This window comes from Triticum urartu, chromosome 6A, assembly GCF_056163025.1.
Source record: "Triticum urartu cultivar PI428250 chromosome 6A, HENAU_Tu73, whole genome shotgun sequence".
Classification (NCBI taxonomy): Eukaryota; Viridiplantae; Streptophyta; class Magnoliopsida; order Poales; family Poaceae; genus Triticum; species Triticum urartu.
In genome coordinates this window covers 5,355,401-5,378,468 of record NC_141878.1, presented here as the reverse complement: position 1 = coordinate 5,378,468, position 23,068 = coordinate 5,355,401, and the positions used below count along the sequence as shown (strand labels likewise).

At 47.4% G+C, this 23,068-nt stretch overlaps 2 protein-coding genes across 2 annotated transcripts; one reads left to right on the top strand and one right to left on the bottom strand.

Moving 5' to 3' along the window:
- Positions 1-4,296: 4,296 nt before the first annotated feature.
- On the bottom strand, positions 4,297-10,521 carry LOC125530238 (putative LRR receptor-like serine/threonine-protein kinase At1g51810). Its single transcript, XM_087527559.1, has 11 exons — positions 9,962-10,521; positions 9,263-9,735; positions 8,370-8,514; positions 7,960-8,031; positions 7,802-7,867; positions 7,652-7,732; positions 6,866-7,028; positions 6,519-6,755; positions 6,242-6,371; positions 5,161-5,220; positions 4,297-5,076 (listed from the first exon to the last, which is right to left on the bottom strand). The coding sequence occupies exons 1-11, from the start codon at positions 10,426-10,428 to the stop codon at positions 4,406-4,408; spliced, it is 2,565 nt and encodes an 854-aa protein (XP_087383685.1). The 5' UTR covers positions 10,429-10,521; the 3' UTR covers positions 4,297-4,405.
- An 11,517-nt stretch (positions 10,522-22,038) lies between these two features.
- LOC125513790 (uncharacterized) lies at positions 22,039-22,464 on the top strand. The gene has a single exon (XM_048678978.2). The coding sequence runs from the start codon at positions 22,039-22,041 to the stop codon at positions 22,462-22,464; it is 426 nt and encodes a 141-aa protein (XP_048534935.2).
- Positions 22,465-23,068: the final 604 nt, after the last annotated feature.

Here is a 23,068-nt window from a genome sequence, read left to right as displayed (position 1 = left end):
GTCAGCGATAGGCAGTAATCTGATCTTTGGACCGCGCTGCAGGAAAATTTCACCTTCCCGCCAGAGGAGGGTCTGGAGAATCCAGTTAAAAAGCCAATGATCAATGCTTATGCTCTTAAGAAGATGGCTGAGCTATTCAGGAGGTGGAAGAATGAGTTGAAATCATCGTTTGTTGACCAAGACAGGACTCCAGAATTCATCGGCCGATTTGAGAAGATCAAGGATTAGTGGCCCGCATTTGTCACCAAAAAGAAATCTGAGAGAGCGGCGAAGATGTTAGCGACAAACAAGAAAAATGCTGCAAAGAAGAAGCATCACCATCGCACGGGGTCAGGTGGCTACCTAAAAGCCCGGCCATTGTGGGACAAGGCTGAGAATGACCTCATTGATAAAGGGATCGAACCAGAGACGCGACGCTGGCCAGACCGTTGCAGGACTTGGTTCTTTGGGGTTGGGGAAAATTGGAACCTATAACAGGGAAGTGCGTTTGGACCAACGAGAAGCCGAACACACCCATCGAGAAGCTTCAGGAGTATATCGAAAAGGCGCAGCAAGGGACGTTCGTTTCGGACAGAGAGAACGACGAGCTCACAGAGGCCCTCGGGAATCCTGAGCACCCCGGACGGACACGAGGCACGCCAGGCTCCCTTTCGTGGAAGGCTGGATTTCCTGACGTAGGCAGTTACAAACACCGGGAGAGGAAGAAGAAAAAGGAGTTGACCCAACTACAGGCGCTGCACGCAAGGGTACAAGCGCTAGAGGAACGAGACGCAGTTTGCAGCACGCGACCTGCCGAAGCTACCCCGCCATCTCAGTGGAGAAGCAGCGTGGCTTCCACGGAGCTGCTTCAGGAGCCTGTCTTCACGGTTCCTGCTAGCTACCCCGTGGATGCTATCACAGAGTCTCAGCATTGCCACCTTATGACGCAGTGGATGGAATTGAAAGTCAAGGCGGCTGTTGGCTCTGTTGCACCTCCTGAACCTGGCGCAACTTTTCACTGCCGGCCGATTCCAGAAGGATATGCTAGGGTGATGGTGGATGAAATCACAGAAGGATTTGAGGACCTCTAGCTTGACCACCCTACGGGTGACGGGGAGACTCGGCTGTGTTCTTGTCTGAAGACTCCATGTCTATGGCGGAAGGAGCTCATCAACCTTCCAAACTGGACGCCTCCGCCTCCTCCTCCTCCTCCTCCGGCGAGTCAGGGCACTCCGCCTCCTCCACCGCCTCCTCCTCTGGTGAGTGATCAGGGCACTCAGCCTCCTTCTCCGGCGCGTTGCGGCACTCCGCCTCCTTATCCTCCTGCGTCGGCGCGCCCGAGCAGCCACCAGCCTCCTCCTTCTCCGCCTCGCCAGCAAGGGCGGAAGAGACCCGCCGCCGCCTCGGCTACTCCGGCGTGTTGTAGTCCTTCTCCTCCGCCTCATAAGCAAGCACGAAAGAAGACAGCCGCAGCCGCTCCGTCTGCTCTGACCTCTAGCAGTACAGCCAGAGGCGGGAGGCAATGCAGATACGGTCCACCTCTCAAGCCTCTAGAGAAGTTACCGTACGAGAGGACCATGGAAGAAAACAAGAAGATCGTGGAAAAAGAAGTGAAGGACTTCTTTGAAGGGGTGAAAGCAAAGAGACATCCACCTCTGGAGGAGAAGGTAAATCCGGTGAAAGCAAAGCGCACTATCGATGCCCTGGGGAAACCACCAAAGTCTCCGCCGAAAACCAACTATGAGCGTGTTACTGAAAAGGTATATCTCGAAGCGGAGCGGTCGGGAAGTACTGTCAGTGATCAAAGGTTAAAAGAACGACGAGCAGATGGAAAAAATTGCCCAGCTCGGCGAACAAGCAAACCAATCGTGCCCCCCGCTCAATGTGTCTAGCGACATCGTCGCTAATGATTCGGGGATGGTGCCCGGTTATAGCAATCTTGGAGATTACCTGCCCGACGATGTACATTATGATTTCTTGGAGGTGGACGAACACAGATACGAGTATGGGAAGCCTCTCGTCAAAGATGAAAAATCTCTAACAAAGATGATGCGAAGATTCCATGATTGGTACATGAAAACCTACAGAGAGTCTGGGGGGACGGATTCTTTGTATCTGAGAGTTAAATAGGAGCATGACCTTGTTGGAATTGATCTGTTGTATGTTCCATTTGAGGACTTCTTCCAGTTCTTCAATCGAAAGGCCCTAGATAAATTAACGGTCACTTGCTACTGTCTGTAAGTACTACTTCTGTCATTAAGTCTCTATATATAGCTCAGCTCTTTCATTGCATGTATTTATAATTATCCTCACTATATTATGCACATTGAAGATCGTCGAGTGCAGAAAAGCAAAAATGTATGATATGGGGTTCATTAACACAAATCTCATAGATGAATTTCAGGTTAAAAAGAGCGCCAAAGATACCGAGGCCAACTTGCTCAAATCATTGATAATAAATCAAAACAAAGATTTAATACTCCTTCCTTACAACTTCGAGTGAGTGTTACAGTCGTGTGCATATTCGGTTTCCCTTATTACTCGAGCGAGGTTATAGTAATGTAATTGATGAGTTATGCATGCGTGCGCAACTTCCACTATATTCTCCTGGAGATTAAGCTTGAGCAGGGACTAGTAACCGTCTTAGACTTGAGACGAAAAGATCCCGAGACCTATGCGGACATGACTAAAATTCTCAACAAGTAGGTTCAATCGATCATTATCGCACCATATCGGCAACTTTTTGTTCATTTCCTGATATCGGAAAGTAATAATAATTTTCTTTGTCTTGCAGGGTTTGGAAAAAGTTCACCGCAGAAGCTCCGGGACTGCCGAAGGAGCCGCGATATACATACCAGAAAGTAAGTACTACTAGCTAGCTAGTTGCGCGCATCTCCTGTTGATTCTAGCTTCTTTCATCAATGCCATTTATAATGCTTCATTATCAGTTTGATTGACCTCTATTTCTCCTACTGTGCTTGTGGCAGGAATAAGGGAATGATTACTGTGGATACTACGTGTGCGGGTTCGTCTACAACGCGACTTGTAAAGATAAGCGGGGCTACTCTAAAAGACAATATGAAGTGCATAAGCAATAATATTCACAATTTCATTTTATTACACCATCATTTCTGTTGAGTTTCATTATATATATGTATTAACCCCTTCTTCAAATTAGACGTGGCAGATGCGGAATGAACTCCTACCACAAGATCGCATGAAAGCAATTCAAGAGGAATTGGCGGGATTCTTTCTTGACCATGTCATCAATAAAGTCGGAGAATACCATGTGGAACTTGAGTTCAAATGCTAGGGGATTGTAAGAGATCTTACATATTGTATATGTATGTAGCCAGTAGCGTCGGATAGATAATATGAAAACTTTTTGTTCGACCAATCTCTCGAAGAAGGAGAGGTCGATCACTTCTCTCGGTATGCATGACGAACTTCTGTACCTAATGGTTTCCTTCATTTTCTTACTAGCTAGCATGTCGAGGGCCTCTCTATACGTATAGTACGTAGCGTCGACCAAGCACGGAGATAAGCGAGGACACTTCTCTCTATTAATTAATTAGCTACCTAACACAATATATGAAACACCTTAATTAACCATACAAAACCCCCAAATCCACCCCCTTTCAAAAAAAACCCTAGACCCTGAACAGCTGACGCGTGGATGCCTATTGGTCCCGGTTGGTGCCACCAACCGGGACTAAAGGGCTTCCTGCCTGGGCTCGTAGCACCGACCACGTGGAGGTCCATCTGTCCTGGTTCGTGTAAGAACCGGGACTAAAGGCCTAGGGCATTAGTAACGACCCTTTAGTCCCGGTTCCCCAACCGGGACAGATGGGCCTTATGAACCGGGACAAATGGCCCTTTTTTTTACTAGTGCAGGCCACAACAGTTTGTGTTCAGCGCGGAGGAGGATGAGGCGCTGCAGCGGGCGGCCAGTGACCATGAACAGGACCGGCCTCTTCACAGATCAGGTTCGAACTCGCACATAGTGCAACTGCATCGCGTATAATTCTGTGACTCAGAATATGTTCATAGGGTTTGGTAGAAGGAGCATCTATTTTTTATGTTTTACCACACACTACGTGAGATATTAGGGATAAATAAGTAGAATTATAAATCAGCAACGCTTGAGCGGACCACTTGTTTAGGATTGGTTCTGGGACTCAATGCGTTGGTACTGGATAATATGTCACGAGTTCTCACAGGAAGAAGATTCTTCCTTTTTTCAAAATTACTCCAACTAAGTAGCATAGTTCTCACAAGAACAGAACAGAAAGGAAAACACCACAGACGTGCCAGGAACATAAAATGAATCGATTGCAGTTTATGAACAACAAGCAAGTACACATTTGATCAGATTGCCTAACTTTGGCTAACCAGATGCAACAATAACTCAGTAGGAGTTTCCCTTTCACCGTCCAGATAAAGGGATCAATTCAGACATCCCACCGGTATAACCAGACTTGAAGGAGTACTCCTCGTTGCTTACTCCAGAAATCGTCAACTGAAATTGCCTTCGAATTTCAGCATCCATGGGGTTCATACTACTAGTTGAAGCAGAAACAGACAACCTTTCGCTTGAAACTACTGGCAACAACTCTTTGAGCCTTGAAACAACCTCAGTCATGGTCGGCCTGTCGATGGCCGCGTTTTCGACGCAGTTCATGGCGAGGTCTACCACACTCTGGAGTGAACTGGCATCGTACTGATCCAACAACCTCTTGTCCACGATGTCATGAATATTGCCCATGGCAATCTTATGGCGTACCCAGTTTGGTAGATGAAAGGTTTGAGGCTCCATCAATACTGGGGGCTGGCCAGTGATGATCTCCAACAGCACGATGCCGAAGCTGTAAACATCTGTCTTGACTGTGAGTTGGAAGGTTGCATGGTACTCAGGGTCGAGGTAGCCAAGAGTGCCAGCAGCAACAGTAGATATGTGTGTGTGAGCATCATTAAAAGCCCGGGAAAGCCCAAAATCAGATATTATCCCCACAAGATTCTTGTCTAGAAGGATGTTGGGGGTCTTTATATCTCTGTGAACTATTGATGGGGTGCATGACTCGTGTAGATACTCCAGCCCTATAGTTTATTGAAGTTCATACCTAGTCAAAACAAGCATACGACAAAAAATACATAAAATTAATAAATAATTGAAATATGGACCTTGTGCAGCATCAAGTGCAATATGAAGTCGTTGTTCCCAATTCAAACAATAGTCATCTCCTGCATCAAGACATATGAGATTAATATTAGTTCCTTGATACGTGCATAGCACATAAATATATGTTATTATTATTGGTACTACTACCATTATTATTACTACTAGTACTACTTCTACCACCACCACTACCACTACTACTACCACCACCACTACAATTATTACTACTATGTTATCATGTTGCACATATATTTAAGCTAACAAATTATTCACATTGCCTTAATGGTTAATCATCGAACCAATTGATATATTAAGATCTTAAACCTGCATAAAACTGAGCTTGATATTCAAGAGGCGACTGATGCTTTGCCTTCTCTTTATGAGAGTTTTTGTTATATCCAAATAAAATTAAGAAGAGAGCCCACTATTAAATTACTACTTCATTTTTTCCTCTACATTTGATTTCTTTCTTACTGGCTTCAAAAGATGCTTACAATTCCATCATGTCATGGTTATGACTCTATGAGTGTAACTATGATTTCTTCAATTTGTTAGCCACATATCTATGAACAATTAATTGAACATTCCATGGTCATGACTTCAAGAATGTGCATACTACATCATCTACATATACATAGTAAATTAGGTCCACCAACCTAGATGCATTTACTCGGAGTAACAATAATATTTTAGGCAACCAACCACACCTCTACCAAGAAATCATGTTGATAGTAAGATGTCAAAAGGTGGACTACTTTGACTTTAGAGTTCACTTTTGTATACTTTAGAGTTCATTTTTATATTACTCTAGAAAACACCATGTATTCATATAATTTGAGAAGTAGTTGTATCCCAAGGGTTAATTAGACTATGTGGTCAAGGCATCTGTTTTGGTTGTTTGTTTCGGAGGAATTACAACCCTGAATTTGTCAACCTGCATTTTAGGTTTAGCGGAGTTTAGGCTTGGCGGAGGGTTAAATTTTATTGATTAATTCAAGACGCCTCTATACAAATTGAAATACAACTTAACAAGTCGACTATGTTTGATATAAACATTAATAAAAGGTAAACAATTAATAAATAAACCTCCTCTGATAAGTTGTTGAAGATTCCCTCTCGACATGAAGTCATAAATGAGAGCGAGGCACTTCTTGTTTTGGCAATATCCCTTCAAAGTCACAAGATTCTTATGATGAACTTTGGACAAGGTTTGTACCTGCGGGAATACATATAGTTACCAAACATACGAGCCAATTGCATTTATTGCATATGGACTACAGAAATGGTATATTTATCTTGCTGACTTATTGTATACTCTCTATTGAAGAAACAATGACTCGGCCAGGTTGGTTTCGTGTTATACCTCAGGGAGGAAGTCTGTGGACTCCGCTATTGACGTTTCCATCAGCACCTTAACGGCTACTTCATCACCATTTTCCAGTTTGCCATGATAAACAATACCAAAACCACCTTTTCCAATGACTGACTGGAAGTCGTTTGTTACGAGCTTGAGCTCTACGTACGTGAATCGTTTGATGTCAACATATAGGGAAGTTTCCTCTTCATACATGGCATAATCCTCATGATCCGACTTCTCTGCATAGTCAAGAAGTTACGTTTACATGAAAGTTTAGGTATGAAGTTGTTGTCTAATGTCTACCTAATTTTATTGCTGCGATGAAAGGGGATTTTAGAGTGTAAAAGATATATTTTACCTTTCCAGCATAACTTCCAGATTATGCACATCAATATTAGGAGGGATACCAGTATCACAGGAACCGTCACTGCGATAAGCATTGTTTGTAGGTTATTCTTCTTCTTATTTGAGCAGTATGTATCTTTGACTTTTGAGCATATAGGGTTGCCTTCCAATCTTGGGACACAAATGCACAACATATCTATAAATCATCTCTCAAACATATTAGCTACAACGGCTCTACAAAATTATGATTGTAGCATACCTCCGTTTTCTAACACGACTAACCATCTAATAGTTCTTATAAGGACCTCCAACCTCTTAACTAACAGACTGCATGTTTTTCAAATCACATCCCGTCATGAATAGGTCATTATCTTCCTCTCATGTTGATGGCTCACAAATGATAAATCATTTTGTCGTTACTAGATGCTAGTATATGTTACCGGGGTACGTTTTTATAAATAAGCACTGCAAAAGTATGACTATTTTATGGCACACTAATTGGGTGCCACAACTTAGTCGCATTTGACGAGAGTGCATGCATATAGCTGGTTGAGCTATAGAAGTGTGGTGCTGCACAAGTAGAAAGTGAACATGTGTAGCTCTTGTTTGGCCAGGCGTACCAAAGGAAAAAAATGTGTTTCCACCAATAATTTATATAATAGTTGCAACTATTATTTCTAAATGTCTAATTATTTCTGTGATAATAAACCTTGGGTTGAGCCTATTGGTGTGTTTTTTTAGTTTGATCCGAAATAGAAATATATCAAGGAGTTGTGCAATAGAGCATGTCAAACCTTAAATCAAGCAAACCAGCCTGAGATCTTTGAAGAATAGAATCGGGGATTGGCCCAACGAGCTGGTTGTTTGACAAATTGCTGAAAAATAATAGTTAAAATTATTCATTTGAAATCTATATCATCAACCAAATTTGCAATCAGACTTACAGAATTTTGAGTGACTTTAGTTGATAGTCTGGAATAGCTCCCGTCAATTTATTGTGTGATAAATCCCTATATATGTTTTGTGCTTAGGGTCAAAATTATGTCAACATAATCACAATAAGTGTCTAGCATATCAATAAATTGTGGTAAGTACCACTTACAGGTTTTCTAGTGATACCATGTTCATGAATGATACAGCTAATCCACCTTTCAATCCACTCGCAGAGAGATTTCTGCAAAAGCAACTCATGTTACAACAAGTTATATTATTCCAGTGATTCGAGCTGACATATATTTTCAAGATTATGTAAGCTTATTTCGGGGTCAAGGTTTACAATAAATTACACGTTTTTCATTTCAACTAAATTATCTGTGTTACCAGGATCTTTGCCGGTAAGAAACATGACTGAGTGTCTGTATAGTAAAATATTTATACATAACTGTACATATTTTAAGAAACACTTAAATCAAGAGGGGGCTTTTGTGGAGCATTAAACTTGTGCACTTAAATTGTTTAAAAATATAAACTCCAATGCTTTAATTTCAAATGTATATGGTATTATGTTCTTACACTGAAACAATCCTTGGATTTTGGTTGCTCTTTGAGTAGTCGCAAGTCAATCCTTCCCAGGAATATTCTCTTGGGGAGCACGGATCTCCATTCCAGTTCATTTGTTTCAAATTGTAGTGGTTCTTGACCTCTTTCATGTAATTGACTACAATAGGAAAAATACAACACAAGATAAAAATACGAAATCAAAAATCTGCACATGTTTGTTATGGCGCTTATATGTGTCAAATTGTAGTGGTTCTTGACTTCTTTCATGTAATTGACTACAATAGGAAAAATACAACACAGGGAAAAAATATGAAATAAAAAATCTGTACATGTTTGTTATCGGGCTTTTATGTGTTAAAAGGAAGAAAGAAATAACTTAAAATTTTGTGTTATATGGGGGCGTCCCTCCAACTTTTTCATTGGATTTCTAAATATAGAGTTTCTATCCTTTAAGGTTTAGATTGGCTTGGGGTGTCTCAATATAATATACAAAGAAATGCCGCCCCCCCAACTTCTCCCGTCTCTCCCCTTTCCATAGCTGAAACATCTCTAACAGGCTAGGCCGCGGGTCATAAATAACCAGTTGCAAAATTTATTTCAGATGCAGTTATTTATCTTACCATAAGATGGCTTACTCAGGAGTTGAGTATACTAATGAGCCAACCGGCTGGTGACCTTGTTTCTATTACTTTAATGAGGATCCTAACAATTTCAAATGGAGTCGAGAGAATCTTCGGGGGTCTACACTACAGTGATATCCCGATCATTTACAACATTTCTTTCTAAATTCATGTAACTGGAGGTGCTATTCAAGCAACTGAATAAATTGCATCATGGTCATGCGAATCTGTCATAAATACATGACAAGTGTGTAATGCACGTGAAGTATATTACACAGATCTTACCATCGTCCGAGTCAGTAGTGAGGTTATCCATCCGAACGAGCAAGTACATCTCGGCTGCATTGAGGAGCGGCGGGAGTGTTGAGTTGTGCGTCTTGTTCAGGCGGAAGGCTCTGGGGTTGTACAAGAACCGTCCACTCTGGTGCATGCTGTCCACCTGGAATCGTGATGGGGAGAAGTCCGAGAACAATAATTCCTTAGCGCTGTAAATGTCGAACCTCCTGTTCGGGTTGCTCCCATTGATCTCGGCAAAGTGGAAGATTGGGAGAACCAGTTCGGGACGTGGTTTCACGGTGATTCTAAAGGATGAGTAGTTCGATTCTATGCTCAAGGCATTCTGCATGACAGCCGACGGTACATTGAAGAAGTTGTTGCCGGGGAGGCTCTCCACTTTATTTGTAGTGTCCAGGATTACCCATGGGTATGATTTGTTTGTCCATGTGACCCAGTAGCGGTCATACTTATCCGTAGGATATCTTCAATGCAAACAAAAGACAAAGGAAAACAGATTAATAGCAATCCTAACTTATTATCGCCTTGAGATTCAACAAATAGTTTTTGTTAGAAGCAATTGCAGGATTCACTAAACAAGGAAGCAAACACTTCAAATGCATTAAGCTAGCAAACTTGAATGTAAAAACCATTTGAGATGCACAACACAGATCTAATCCGAAACTATTATCGATGGTAGCCTCATCTCACCTTATGACAATGTCAGGGACGTTGCCAAAACTGGTCCGTGATTCCATGCTGATTGATACGGAAGAATTGACAAAAGGATACATCGTATCTTCGAGTGGCCTCAGCTCCAACGAGGATATGAAAGGAATCCCTAAACCGAAGTTTATCAAGCAGATAGACACGGAGTTGCTCGGGGCAATTGTGAGCACCTCCTTCAGTATCACAGCCGATGGGTTCAAGTTTGTCAAGTTCACTGCCTCCCAGAAATTAACGCCAATATGGAGCCCAAACAGAAATAGGGACCCATCCAACGTCTTGTTCAACCCATCGTAGTTGCCGTAAGTAAACATGGCCCTCAATAGATACTTCTTACCGATGGTGGATGGCAGTGTATAGCAATTCCTTGAGCCGTCAGGGAAGCTCCTGAGAGTTTTTTGTTGCTCATTTGTGGCATTAGCCATAAACTCTTGAGACATCTGTTTTCTCATGCCACCCTCGACAAATCCACCGTCGGGATCGAACCGTAGCCCAGTCGTGCTGTCGTTGTAGGAACTGCTGTTTCTCAATCCACAGTCGATGCTTATGAACCCTATACAATGGAGAATATGTATCAATTTCATCTGCTCCAACATCCAACGGTTTGGGATTAATTGATGCAAGATCACTAGCTGCGCACTGGATACTCAGAAGCTGATAATAATGTTTGGTTGTTCAGATTACTGTAAAGCGAGATTTCTTTAAGTTGCATGCTCAAGTAAACAGAACTGTACTGTATGCATTGCAGATGGACCATGGACTTTGCTACACCTACGTAATTTACGTACTTAAACTTACGAGAGCCCACATCGTGAAAATTACGAAGGGGGGGGGGGGGGGGGGGGGTGCTGATTAGTTTAGCAAAGACATAACGTAGGATTACTTAGGTCTAGCATTATTCGATGTAGCATAACTTAAAACGGAAAAGCTAGGAGGATATGGATTGTGTTACCAGAAGAAGGCTGACCGTGGACTTGAATCATCATGACCAGGTTGAGCAGCAGCGCCGAGATCCATGCCCGTTTGGTACTTGGCCAGCAAATGAAATTGATCGCCATGGCTTCAAGCAAGAAACGGCATATCTGCTAAAAGTGACTTGTGGAGTTGGTTATATAGCAGAGGAAAATATAACCAATTAGCGCGTACGGTTTAGTGCTTGCTTCCCATGAATTGGCCTCGATCGGCGCATGCGGTTAACGGTAGGTGAACTTGTCTTCAGAGAAATGCAACTTGCATTAATCTAAGGAATTAATACAGATATTGCACCTTGCCGTGGAACTTTGGTTGGCTGTCTTTGTCGTGCTTATAGGAGTAGGATCAATCTCAAAATGATATGCTGGCTCAGCCTCTCGAATGTGCTCATAGTAGTAGGATATGCATATTTTCGTAAGGATTTGTGCATGCACCTATTTTACCATTAATGCACCGTAATTTTACGTTCCGTAATTTTTGTCTTATTTCCGACGTCCAAAGAGACTGTAAGAAAATATATAGTTGTCGAAAAAAATATTTTATGTTATGTAAAATTACAAACATAAAAACATAGTGTAAAATACACATAAACTTCAAATTTTCTTGTGTTATGACCTGTATTTTTATTTTCTTATGTCAAATTTTACGTAGTGAATCAATAGAAATGTAACTATTTGAATTCCAAACGTAATTTAATTATGAAATGATCGTAAGATTACCTCGGGTGAAGAATAACTTATTCTGCACCCTGGGTGATGAATAGCATCACTATATACATATATATAAGCGTCTGCATCTGTATTGTGTTCTTAAATAAAAAGATTGTTTCTTAATCTTTGAACAAACACGTGATTAAGAAATCGGTGCATCCGGAATCCAAATATAAAACACTTCTCGTTGGATGGGTCTTTGGCTGCGAGACATGCTACCCCATTCGGATCCCCTCAAATGTAAACAAATATCATAACCTGAGGCAAAACAACGTGCGAGCTAATTGATTAAGCTTTTGAATTGATATATTTCTCATTCAAAGCAGCCCACGCGAGCTTGACCAAGACTTGGGAATTAGTCCCATGATTGCATGAATTATTACCAGTCTGGGCGGCCGCCAGCTTACTCAGCTCCGCGGACAGTACCGACCTGCAGCCCACATGAATTAGCAAGCCAAGTTCATTGTGACCGTGTCACTGCAACCGTGTCACATGGAAGAAAGATGTACAGTTTTCACCCTCAAATCCTGTCCAATGCCTCTGTAATCCCCAAAGTCGATTTTGGTCTGATATAGAGTCTAGACCCAAAAATGTCAATGCCGGTTTAATCTAGCCCTGAGCGGTTTAGCGTCACACAAGAGTGGTTTGTGTTAGCACCCCACTTGATAATCGATCGATAATGTCGGATTACCGGATAAAGGATAAACACAACGTTCATTTTTCTTTGACCCAATTCTGCTATGCTAGGTTAAAGGATAAACAACCTGCAGTTAGAAGTCTAAAATAAATTAAAAGAAAAACATTCTAGACCAAAGCCCACGATGCTAATGTAATCACAGAAGCGACTGCTCCTCGTCACGGTGTGGTGCTGCTGGGAATGTCGCGGTGAATGTCCGCGGAATCCATTATTCCAAGGATGGTTTCTATAGGAGATTAGAGGATAGATGCAACTCACGATATATTGATCGGGTGCATATGCACGTATATATATAGGTACAAGGGTAGCCACGTCCTCAACTATACAAGGGAGGAGGACGGCTTGTGGTACAAGAAATATACATGCAATATACATAGCTCACCACCCCCCCGCAGTCGAAGCATCGGGACGTCCGACGCAGAGACTGGAGCGAAAATCCTCGAAAGACGCCGTAGGCAACCCTTTGGTCATGATGTCCGCAAACTGTTGGGCAGTAGGGACATGGAGAACCCGGATGTGTCCAAGAGCCACCGGTTCCCGAACAAAATGGATATCGAGCTCAATATGTTTGGTGCGGCGGTGATGAACTGGGTTGGCGGAGAGGTACACAGCGGAGACATTGTCGCAGTAGACAATGGTGGCCTTGGCGATAGGACAAGAGAGCTCAAGAAGAAGCTGACGAAGCCAAGAGCACTCTGCAACAACATTAGCCACTGCTCGATACTCGGCTTCAGCACTGGAGCGAGAAACAGTGGGCTGCCGCTTAGACGACCAAGAGATCAATGACGGTCCAAGATAAACACAATAGCCCGAGGTGGAACGTCTCGTGTCAGGGCAGCCAGCCCAGTCAGCATCCGAGTAAGCGGTGATGTCCAGAGCCGGAGAGGCATGAAGAGACAAACCGAAATCCAAGGTGCCGCGGATGTAGCGGAGGATCCGCTTGACTGCAGTCCAATGAGCATCACGAGGAGCATGCATGTGTAAGCAGACCTGCTGAACGGCGTACTGAAGCTCCGGGCATGTCAGAGTGAGATACTGAAGAGCGCCCACAATAGACCGATAAAACGAAGCATCCAGAGCAGGTGATCCGTCGGTGGCAGAGAGCTTGGCCTTCGTGTCGACAGGAGTAGACGCATGTTTGCAATTAAGCATCCCAGCGCGATCAAGAAGCTCGTGAGCATACTTCCGCTGATGAAGAAAGAAGCCATCCGCACGTCGAACAACCTCGATGCCGAGGAAATAGTGCAGAGGACCCAGGTCCTTAATGGCAAACTCAGCGCGAAGACGATCGGTAAGCTGTCGAAGAAGAGCACTAGAGCAAGCTGTCATGATGATGTCGTCGACATAAAGTACTAAGTAGGCAGTAGCATCCCTGTGTTGGTAAATGAACAGCGAAGCATCAGAGCGAGCGGAGCGGAAGCCGAGTTGATGAAGAAACACTGCAATGCGTTGGTACCAAGCGCGGGGAGCCTGCTTGAGCCCGTACAAGGAGCGAGAAAGCAGGCAAACATGCTCCGGACGAGTGTCGTCGACGAACCCCGTAGGCTGCTGGCAATAGACCTGTTCCTCAAGATGGCCATGAAGAAAGGCGTTGGACACGTCCATCTGGTGCACTGGCCAGGCACGAGATACCGCGAGTTGAAGAACAGTGCGAATCGTCCCGGGCTTGACAACCGGTGCGAATGTATCTGTGAAGTCAACGCCAGCACGCTATCGAAAACCTCGGACCACCCAACGTGCTTTATAGCGGTCGAGGGTGCCATCGGGATGAAACTTGTGCTTGAACACCCACTTCCCGGTAATGATGTTGGCGTGCCGGGGGCGGGGAACAAGCTGCCAAGTCGCATTGCGCTGTAGAGCCTCAAATTCCTCCTTCATCGCTGCATACCAAAGCGGGTCGCGAAGAGCCATACGAGCGGAGGTCGGAAGAGGCGACAGTGGCACCATAGACACCGGACAAGCATACTCATCAGCGGAGTAACGGAGACTCGGCCGATGAACGCCCATGCGTGCACGAGTGATAGGACCAGCAGGTGGTGGTGCAGTAGCCGTAGAAGCAGCAGGTGCCGGGGGAGCGCCATGCATGGCCGGGCTGGGCGACTGCCCCGACGAAGCTGGTGAAGGCGCCAGCGTTGCCAGCGAAGAGGCCGGGGTGGCCGGCGAGCCCGGCGAAGAGGCCGGCGTGGCCGGCGAGCCCGGCGAAGAGGTCGGCGTGGCCGGCGAGGCTGGCGTGGCCGGTGAGGCCGACGAGACCGGCGTGGCCGGCGAGCCAGGCGAGACCGGCAAAGACGCTGACGAAGCCAGCAGAGGGGCTGGCGAGGCCAACGTCGCACGACCCAAAGAAAAAGGTCCCAGTGCAACACGTTGGTGTGTAGAGCCAGCCAAGTGGTGATCATCGCCAGCAGGTGGCACCTCCATTTGTTCCTGTGCAAAAGGAAAAGAGCACTCGTCGAAATAAACATGCCTAGAGGTGATGACACGGTGAGACACCGGATCATAACATCGGTAGCCTTTAGTGTTAGCCGGGTAACCGAGGAAGACACAAGGCAAGGAGCGAGGGGCAAGTTTATGAGGGGCGGTGGCTGCGACACTAGGATAACAGAGGCATCCGAAAATGCGAAGACCGTCGTAGGATGGAGGAGACCCAAAGAGAAGATGATGTGGGGTGTAGTTCCAACGGACACGACACGGACGTAGGTTAACGAGGAGGGTGGCGGTGGCAAGGGCGTCCGGCCAAAACCGGGGTGGCATGTAGGCGTGAAACAAAAGAGTGCGGACGCAGTCATTAAGAGTGCGAAGAACGCGTTCGGCCCGGCCGTTTTGTTGGGAGGTGTATGGACAGGTTAACCGAAAGATGATGCCGTGGTTGGAGAGAAGTGTACGGATGGTGAGGTTATCGAATTCCTTCCCGTTGTCAGTTTGTAAAGCATGGATGGGACGATCGAACTGTGTAGACACATAAGAGAAAAAGGCAAGGAGGGTGGCGGGAACGTCAGATTTCCGACGAAGCGGAAAGGTCCACACAAAATGAGAGTAGTCATCGAGAATAACAAGATAGTATAGAAAACCAGAATTACTTGTGATAGGTGACGTCCAGACATCGCTATGAATTAATTCAAAAGGATAAGAAGCAACTGTCGAAGAAGAACTAAACGGGAGTCTAACATGTTTGCCCATGCGGCATGCTTGACAAGAATGAGCATCCGCTTTATTACATGAAAAAGAAAAACCCTTGACTATTTGACGAAGTGCGGTGGTGCTAGGATGACCGAGACGGGCGTGCCAAAGATCAATGCCGGCGGAAAGAGCGAGAGGTCCAGTGCGTGATGATGATGAAGGCTGGACGGGGTACATGTCGCCGGGACTGTCACATCGGTGAAGAACCATCCGAGTGCGGGCGTCCTTAACAGAGAAACCAACTTCGTCAAATTCAACAGTTACAAAATTATCACGGGAAAGATTACGAACAGAGACTAAGTTCTGAATAAGTTGAGGAGACACGAGCACATTATTAAGAGACAATGGCCTAGACGTAGATGGAAAAGGAGTAGAACCGACATGAGTAATGGGAAGACCAGCGCCGTTACCGACGATGATACGAGAAGATGTGTGAACAGGAGACGCGGAGGAGAGGTTACCCGGGTAGGCTGCCATATGAGATGATGCACCGGTGTCCATGAACCAGTCGCCACCGCCGGTGTAAGAACCGGGCTGAGGCGTGTATTGCAGCGCCGAGAGCAGAGCTGGGTCGTAGGAGACCGGCGACGTGGGGTAGCCAGCAAACCCCGTCACCCCCCCACTGGGGTTTGGCGCGCCATAGCCAAACTGTGCAGGGTAGGGGGGAGGCGGTGGTGTCGGAGCGCCGAGCTGGGGGGCCGCGTAGAAGGCCTGGTGTGCCGCTGGTCGAGGCCCGAGAAGTCCTGGAAGTGGAGCGCGGGGAACCGGCATTGTATAAGCGTGTACAACCCCGGTCCAGGGATTGTGGCCGGTGCCCCATGGTGGCGAGGGAAGTTGCTGTTGTTGGCCACCACCACGCTGCTGTCCACCGCCATTGTTGTTGCGGTTTCCACGGCCACGGCGACCACCACGGCCGCGCCGGTCACCCTGGTTCTGCTGTTGTTGTTGGGGCTGGGGCACCGGCGCCGGAGGCCGAGGCGGAAGGGCGCCGTAGGAGGCGCCGTAGGGTGTTCCATAGCCACCCGCACCAGCGGCTGCTGGAGGCACCGGTGGGCGAGGCTGCAGAGGCAGCGAGGCGCCGTGGCCCCCGGTGGGAGGTGTGGATGTAGACCCGCCGTGGGAGTAGCCGGCGGCGAAGGCGGTATGAACCGCACGAGCCCGCAGGTTCTTTAGGTGACGCTCCTCAAGACGTAGATAGGCCACCGCCCGTTCATAAGTAGGGTTAGCCATAAGAGTCAGATTGGACGCAGCATTACCAAGATCTTCGTTGAGGCCGGCGGTGAGGGTGGAGAGGAGGAGCTCGTCCCCAACCTTGAAGCCAACGTCATTGAGCTCGTCGGAGAGAGTCTTGAGGCGCATGCAATAGGCGTCGATGGAGGAGTCGTTTTGGTGGCAACCAAAAAACTCCTGCTGCAAGAAGACGATCCGTTGGAGCTTGTTGTCGGTGAAGAGGCCGACGATCTTCGTCCACACCGTGTAGGCATCATCACCGTCGCGAAGAACAGTGTGAAAGATGTCCTTGGACACGGTGAGGAAGAGCCACCGGATGATGGTGGCGTCAACTGCCATCCAATCCTCATCGCGACGCATGGCGAGGAAGTCGGTGGTGCCGTCGATGTGGTCACGGAGCTTGTACTCACGGAAGAGGAGTTTGAAATAGGTTTTCCATGCATAGAAGTTGGCCTCCGTGTGGGATAGCTTGATCGGAACGCGATCGAAGATCGGAACGTCACGGATGTACGCCTGGTTGGGGAGAGAGCCGGCCTCGGAGGAAGAGACTAACGGGTTGCTGCGGTGGGAGAGGCTCGAGTGAGACATGGCAGCGATGGATGAGCGGCGCGGCTGGGAGGCGAAAGCGGCGCGGTTGGGTGCTAGGGCAGAAGCGACGCACGGCTTGAGGAAAACGGCGTGGCTGGAGATGCGAAAGCAGCGTTGGGCATGGCTGGAAGCAAGGGAGCAGCGCAGCTGATTGGGACGTGAGGTGCAGCGGCGACTAGGGCACGCTGGGGAGAGGCGCAGCAGCAGCTAGAGCGGCCGCAGAAAGAGATAAGGCGCGGCGGCAGCTAGGCTTGCAGGGCGCGCGAGGTTAGACCGAGTTAGGCTGATACCATATAGGAGATTAGAGGATAGATGCAACTCACGATATATTGATCGGGTGCATATGCACGTATATATATAGGTACAAGGGTAGCCACGTCCTCAACTATACAAGGGAGGAGGACGGCTTGTGGTACAAGAAATATACATGCAATATACATAGCTCAACAGTTTCTTAAACAGCAAAATGACAGTCAAGTTGAACCCACGTGGTTAAGAAGCCAGTACATCCGGAATCCAAATATAAAACACTTCGTTGGATGGGTCTTTTTGCTGCTGAGACATGCTGCCACATTCGAATCACCTCCAACGTAAACAAACATCACAACCCGAAGCAAAACAACGTGCGAGCTAACTTGTTAAGGCTTGATAAACATTTAATGACTGAAAAGTTATTAAAAATATGAAATCAATTAGGAACCCTCACTCTAATATAATAAGATGATCCAACGGTGTGATTGTGAAAATATGCATTTATATGTCCTCGGCGAAAAAATAAGCATTTTAGCTCACTGCAGCATCTATACTAAACTATTTGTTCTTTTGTCCACGACACATCCAATCATATTTTTGCAATCCCTCCGTTGGATCGTGTTATATTATAGGTGTGTTGGTTCAGTATTTGTTTCGGGATTTTTGAGAACTTTTACACCGTTGAAAACCTTAACTAGTTCAGTGGTAAGCTATTGTAGAAAATCCTACTCCTATATAGGTTTTCTTTTCTGCAGGAATTAAATCCATTAAGGAGCGCTAGAATGGTGGCCAACCAGCTACGCCATGTGGCGCATGCTGGTTGGTCACGGTGAGAAATTTTTTTAAATGCTTGTGAGACTTTTTCCTTTTTCTTCAAGATGGATGTGATGTCCACCTAACGCGAGAAAGTTTTTTATAATTTCAAGATAAAGGTGAGGTGTGCACACGCCCCGCAATGGCGGGCCCATATTTATATGTTTCTCATTCGAATCAGCCCACGCGAGCTTGACCAAGACATGGGAATCAGCCCCATGATTGCACGTGACGCTTTGCTTTGATTCGCATAAATTAGACTAGCCACAATGGGTAGTAACATATAGTAGTAACATGCCCATGTTACTATTCTATATTACTACCTCTATAATGGGAAGTAACATATGTGTGGTACTACCTCCGTCCGGGATTTTTAGTCCCGTGAGCAGTGTTGGCACGTCCGGTTTTAAGACGCCGCATGCAAAACATCCATCCCTTCCTATTGGCTCATGCACGCGGTAATTAATGGCAGAAAAAAGGCAGCCGATACAAAGCTGCATGCAATCAATGCATACCCAGCGGCCAGCTTTATTAGCGGAAGGAGGGGGAGGTAATACTGCTCTGCATGGCGTGCGAGGCAAACCGAAGCGTTCCCAATGCATGCAGTAACTGCGCGCGAAGCTCGTTTGCTGCTCCTCCACTGGAAAATCTCGCACGGTTTAAAAGTAGATCGTGCCTTGGTCCACACGTTTCTGTCAAGGGGACTTGAAAACCAGGACGGAGATAGTAACATGCAACACTTCATTTATTAGGCTATAGACTTATCTTGCTTTGATATGTGTGATGTTACTCATACTAGCAGTAACTAGCTACGTTAGACTAGCCACAGTGAGAGTAACTTCAGTAGTAACATCGAGTCCAACACAAAAAATTTGCTTACGTGGCAATGAGTTAATAAGGAGAGAGGTGGTAGTTTGAGTAACTTAGCTAGTTACTGTAACATCACATGTCCCAATGCAATATGAGTCTATAACCTAATAAATGAGGCTTTGTATGTTATCATACTTATGTTACTACCCACTATGAAAGGTAGTAACATAGTCTAGGGATATGTGAATGTTACTAGTGTATGTTACTCTCCATTGTGGCTAGTCTTACCACATGTGTCTCTTTCTTCATTTATTATTTGTCACATCATCTATTTTATCTAGATATATGTAATGTTACTACCTATATTACTCTCATTATGGATAGTCTTAGACTAATCACAATGGGAGTAACTTAACTAGTACTCAATCGAGAAAAATATTTATTGCTAGGTTAATTCTGTCGACAGCTAACACATGCACTCTTCCGGAGCCGTCAAGACATACTCTCGCCGGTAAGTGCAGTCACCAGCCGGTGCTCCGTACGACATCCCATGCAGTGACGTCAAGTCATGCATGTTGTCGGCACGTACTATATGGTGGCTCCAGTGGTTGTGTCATGTTTTTCTTGTTGCTGCTGGACTAAATGTGACAATAGTGACCGGAGGCAAGGAGGTATGATACGTCTTTGTCTTCTAGTATCTTTTCCAGAGGTATCCGGTTATCGAGGTGTCAGTAAACGGAGAAGGGATGATGGTAGAGACGGCTTCAACGATAAGTTTGCGCATTCGAGTGGAAACACCAAAATCTCTGATCAGGATATGTCGACGTGCATCTCTCATGTCTTTGCCAAAGATGGTGGAACAAAGCTTGGCTTATAAGATGAGAATCTCGAGATCAACCTTCGGTTGGACTTGTTTTCAAGGGCGCATGTGTGGCGATTCTTCTTGAAGGCATGACTTAGATGTCGTGTAGTTTCTGTTTTAGTTTGTCTTTTATCGTAGGGTTAGAGCATCTCCACTAGTGCCCCAAGAAGCCTTCCCAAACCACTTTTTGGGCGCCGACGAGCAAAAATCGCCCCACTCGGGCCCCCAACTCGTCGTTTTTCGCCGGTAGAAGCAAAATTTCCCGTCGGCAACCCCATACGAGACCCAGCGCACCGGGGGGCTCCTGGGGGCTTAATATCGCCTTTTTTGGGCGCTGTCCCACCAGCCAGCGGCTCTCTCCTCTCTCTCGTCCCCACGTGCTCCCTAGGGCGCTGGCCCACCCACGTGTTTCCTCCTCTCTCTCTCTTTCCCTCCACACACGCGGGCACCGAACCCCACTCCCGTCCCCGTCGCCTGGCACGCCTCGTCGCTGATCCTCGTCGATGCCGGAGACCTAATCGGCGAGGAGCAGAGCTGGAGACCTAATCGTGCCCGATGCCGAGGCAGCGGCCGAGGAGGCCACCACCTTCCGCGCCCGTCCTCCGCGCTGCGGGCGTCGCTGTCGCGGCCTCCACGCCCACGGCCGCCACGTCCTGTTCGCCGCTCCCACGCCTTCCGCCGGCCCCGCCACCTTCTCCCTCGAGCACGCGCTGCTCCTCGCTGGCCTGGCCCCCTCCGACGCCCCGCTGAGCCGGCCCCTCACCCCGACAGAGCAGGACATCCACGCCCACCTCGTTGTCAAGAAGGAGAAGATCCAGGCGCTCCACATCCGCGAGGACGACGAGCTACGCCGGCTCGCCTTCTTCGTCGCCCCGCAAGTGGGAGAAGAGGACGCGCGGCCAGGCGCACCCCCAGTGCGTACGGCCTGGGCGCGGACGCGCGGTCGGCGAGGCCTGGGCGCGGACAAGCCAGGGGGCGCGGCGGCCAGGGGCGCGGGCGCACGGCGGCCAGGGCGTGGCGCGCGCGGCGGCCGGGTAGGGGAGGTGCACGCCGGTCCTTCTCCTCCCTCGTCCGCTGATGATCACTAGCAGCCCGCTCGTTCTCGTCGGCCCTGCTTCTCGCCTCCTGAGGGCGCGACGAGTAGAAAAAGTCCCGCCCCCAGGCCAAAGTTCTCGCTGGCAGCCCCCCAGAGGCGAAAAAAATGCCTTCTGGGGGGCTCAATGGCTGGAGATGCTCTTAGTAGCTATTCATGGTGTTACTGATGCGTGGCATGTGGCCTTTGATTTTGTTTTTTGTTTTTTGTGATTTTATATTGTGGAAGGCTGGATTTGGAATAACTGTGTGCATTGCTCGATGCAGAGGCCGGAGTTGTTCTCCTTTTCGTAAAGAAAAACTGATACAAATAGGGTATCTAGAGTGTTTTTTCCCAAAATAACCTAAATATAATTGTTTTTTTTGGGCATGTCCGCATTTTTTCATCATCCATTGCCATTGGAGATGCTCTCTCGCCATGGAAGAAGAGGGGCTCGCGCAAGCATGAAGCAGTAGCACGGGTGTGAATCCATCTCAAACGGAACCGATGGCCTCCTCGGAACTCCAAACGCGCATTAATCGTAATTAACCGGCGGAGGAGACGGATGGCCGCTGCATGCTGGATTAATTACGACGTTTGAACACAACGAGGTCGTGCTCGTGCATTTATATAAATGAGCCTCTCTCAGCAATCAGCACTTCATTCTCGCCGTCTCCTCTCCCTGCCTGGCTCCCGGACCGGAACCTCACCGTCGCCGTCTCCTCCATCGGCTCGTCTCATCCTCTCCTGCGGTCCCACCCCGGCCGGCGATCCTCCGTTCTTGGATCAGTACTCCATCCCATATACTATATGACGACGCGATTCTCATCAGATCCTATATATGTTTCTGGCAGCTCTACTATCGGAGGTTTGTCGGGCATGGCCTTCGCTGGCGTGTCTCTCATCGCCGACGGCAGGCTGTGCGCCTCCACCAAGTCGGTCTTCGACTCCGGCGCGGATAGCGGGTACCACTTGCTCGTTGTTGAAGGCTACTCGCGCACCAAAGAGACAACTCCCAACTTGCAGTGCATCCGGTCTCGTCCTTTCATTATTGGAGGCCGTCGTTGGAAGGTCGAATACTACCTTGAGGCTCAAGAGTTTATCTCTGTCTTCCTTATCTACGACGAATATAACAAGAACGACCTTGAGGCTCATGTTGCGTTCAGTTTCATTGACCAGCCTGAGTTGCGAGTGTCAAAGCTCATCCGTCAAAGCCAACCATGTTACTTCTATACTGACTGCAATCTTAGAGCATCTCCGGTCGTTGGCCCCCTAGGGGCGCCTAAAATCGCCGCCTGGAGGTGAGCCGGCGCAAAAAATGGGCCTGGGGCGAGTTGGTCCCCAGCCGCCGGCCCCAGAGCCGCCCAGGCGCGTTTAAAAAATAAAAATATATAGTAAATTTTGGCGAAGTTCGGCTAAACATGACAAATTTTGGCAAACTTGGGCATATATTAAACATGTTCATGGATTTTCATTACATAGCAAGTATATAAACTAATATAAAAAAACTGGTTGAACGCCGAGTAGTCGTCGTCGTCGCCGCCATCCTCACCACCGTGGTCATCGTCGGCCTTCTCCTCCTTAACGCGGGCACTCCTGCTGGACCCCTCCCCGGCGTCGCCATGGCGGACTGGTGGCGGCGGCGGCGTGTCGCTGTCGTCGATGACGACTCCTCCTTTATCGTGACCCCGGCGGCGCTACGCAAAGCGCCGCAGGGCGGCGCACTGGCGCTCCCTCGCCATCTTCAGGGAGTCTTGTCATGCCCGTTCAAGGGCCGCGTCATCGTCGAGCTCGACCTCGCCGTGTTCCGTCTTCACGGCAGGGACACCCGGCTCCGTCTTCACCGGCGTGAGCCCCGGCTCCGTTTTTGGCTTGACGAAGCGTGGAGGAGGAGCCGACGAGGAGGCGC

Coding starts and splice junctions, on each gene's coding strand:
- LOC125513790 (XM_048678978.2), top strand. CDS start 22,039: ATGGCCTTCGCTGGCGTGTCTCTCATCGCCGACGGCAGGCTGTGCGCC.
- LOC125530238 (XM_087527559.1), bottom strand. CDS start 10,428: ATGAGAAAACAGATGTCTCAAGAGTTTATGGCTAATGCCACAAATGAG. Junction 9,736..9,961: donor GTCCCTGACATTGTCATAAG/GTGAGATGAGGC, acceptor TTTGCATTGAAG/ATATCCTACGGATAAGTATG. Junction 6,372..6,518: donor CCACAGACTTCCTCCCTGAG/GTATAACACGAA, acceptor GTATTCCCGCAG/GTACAAACCTTGTCCAAAGT.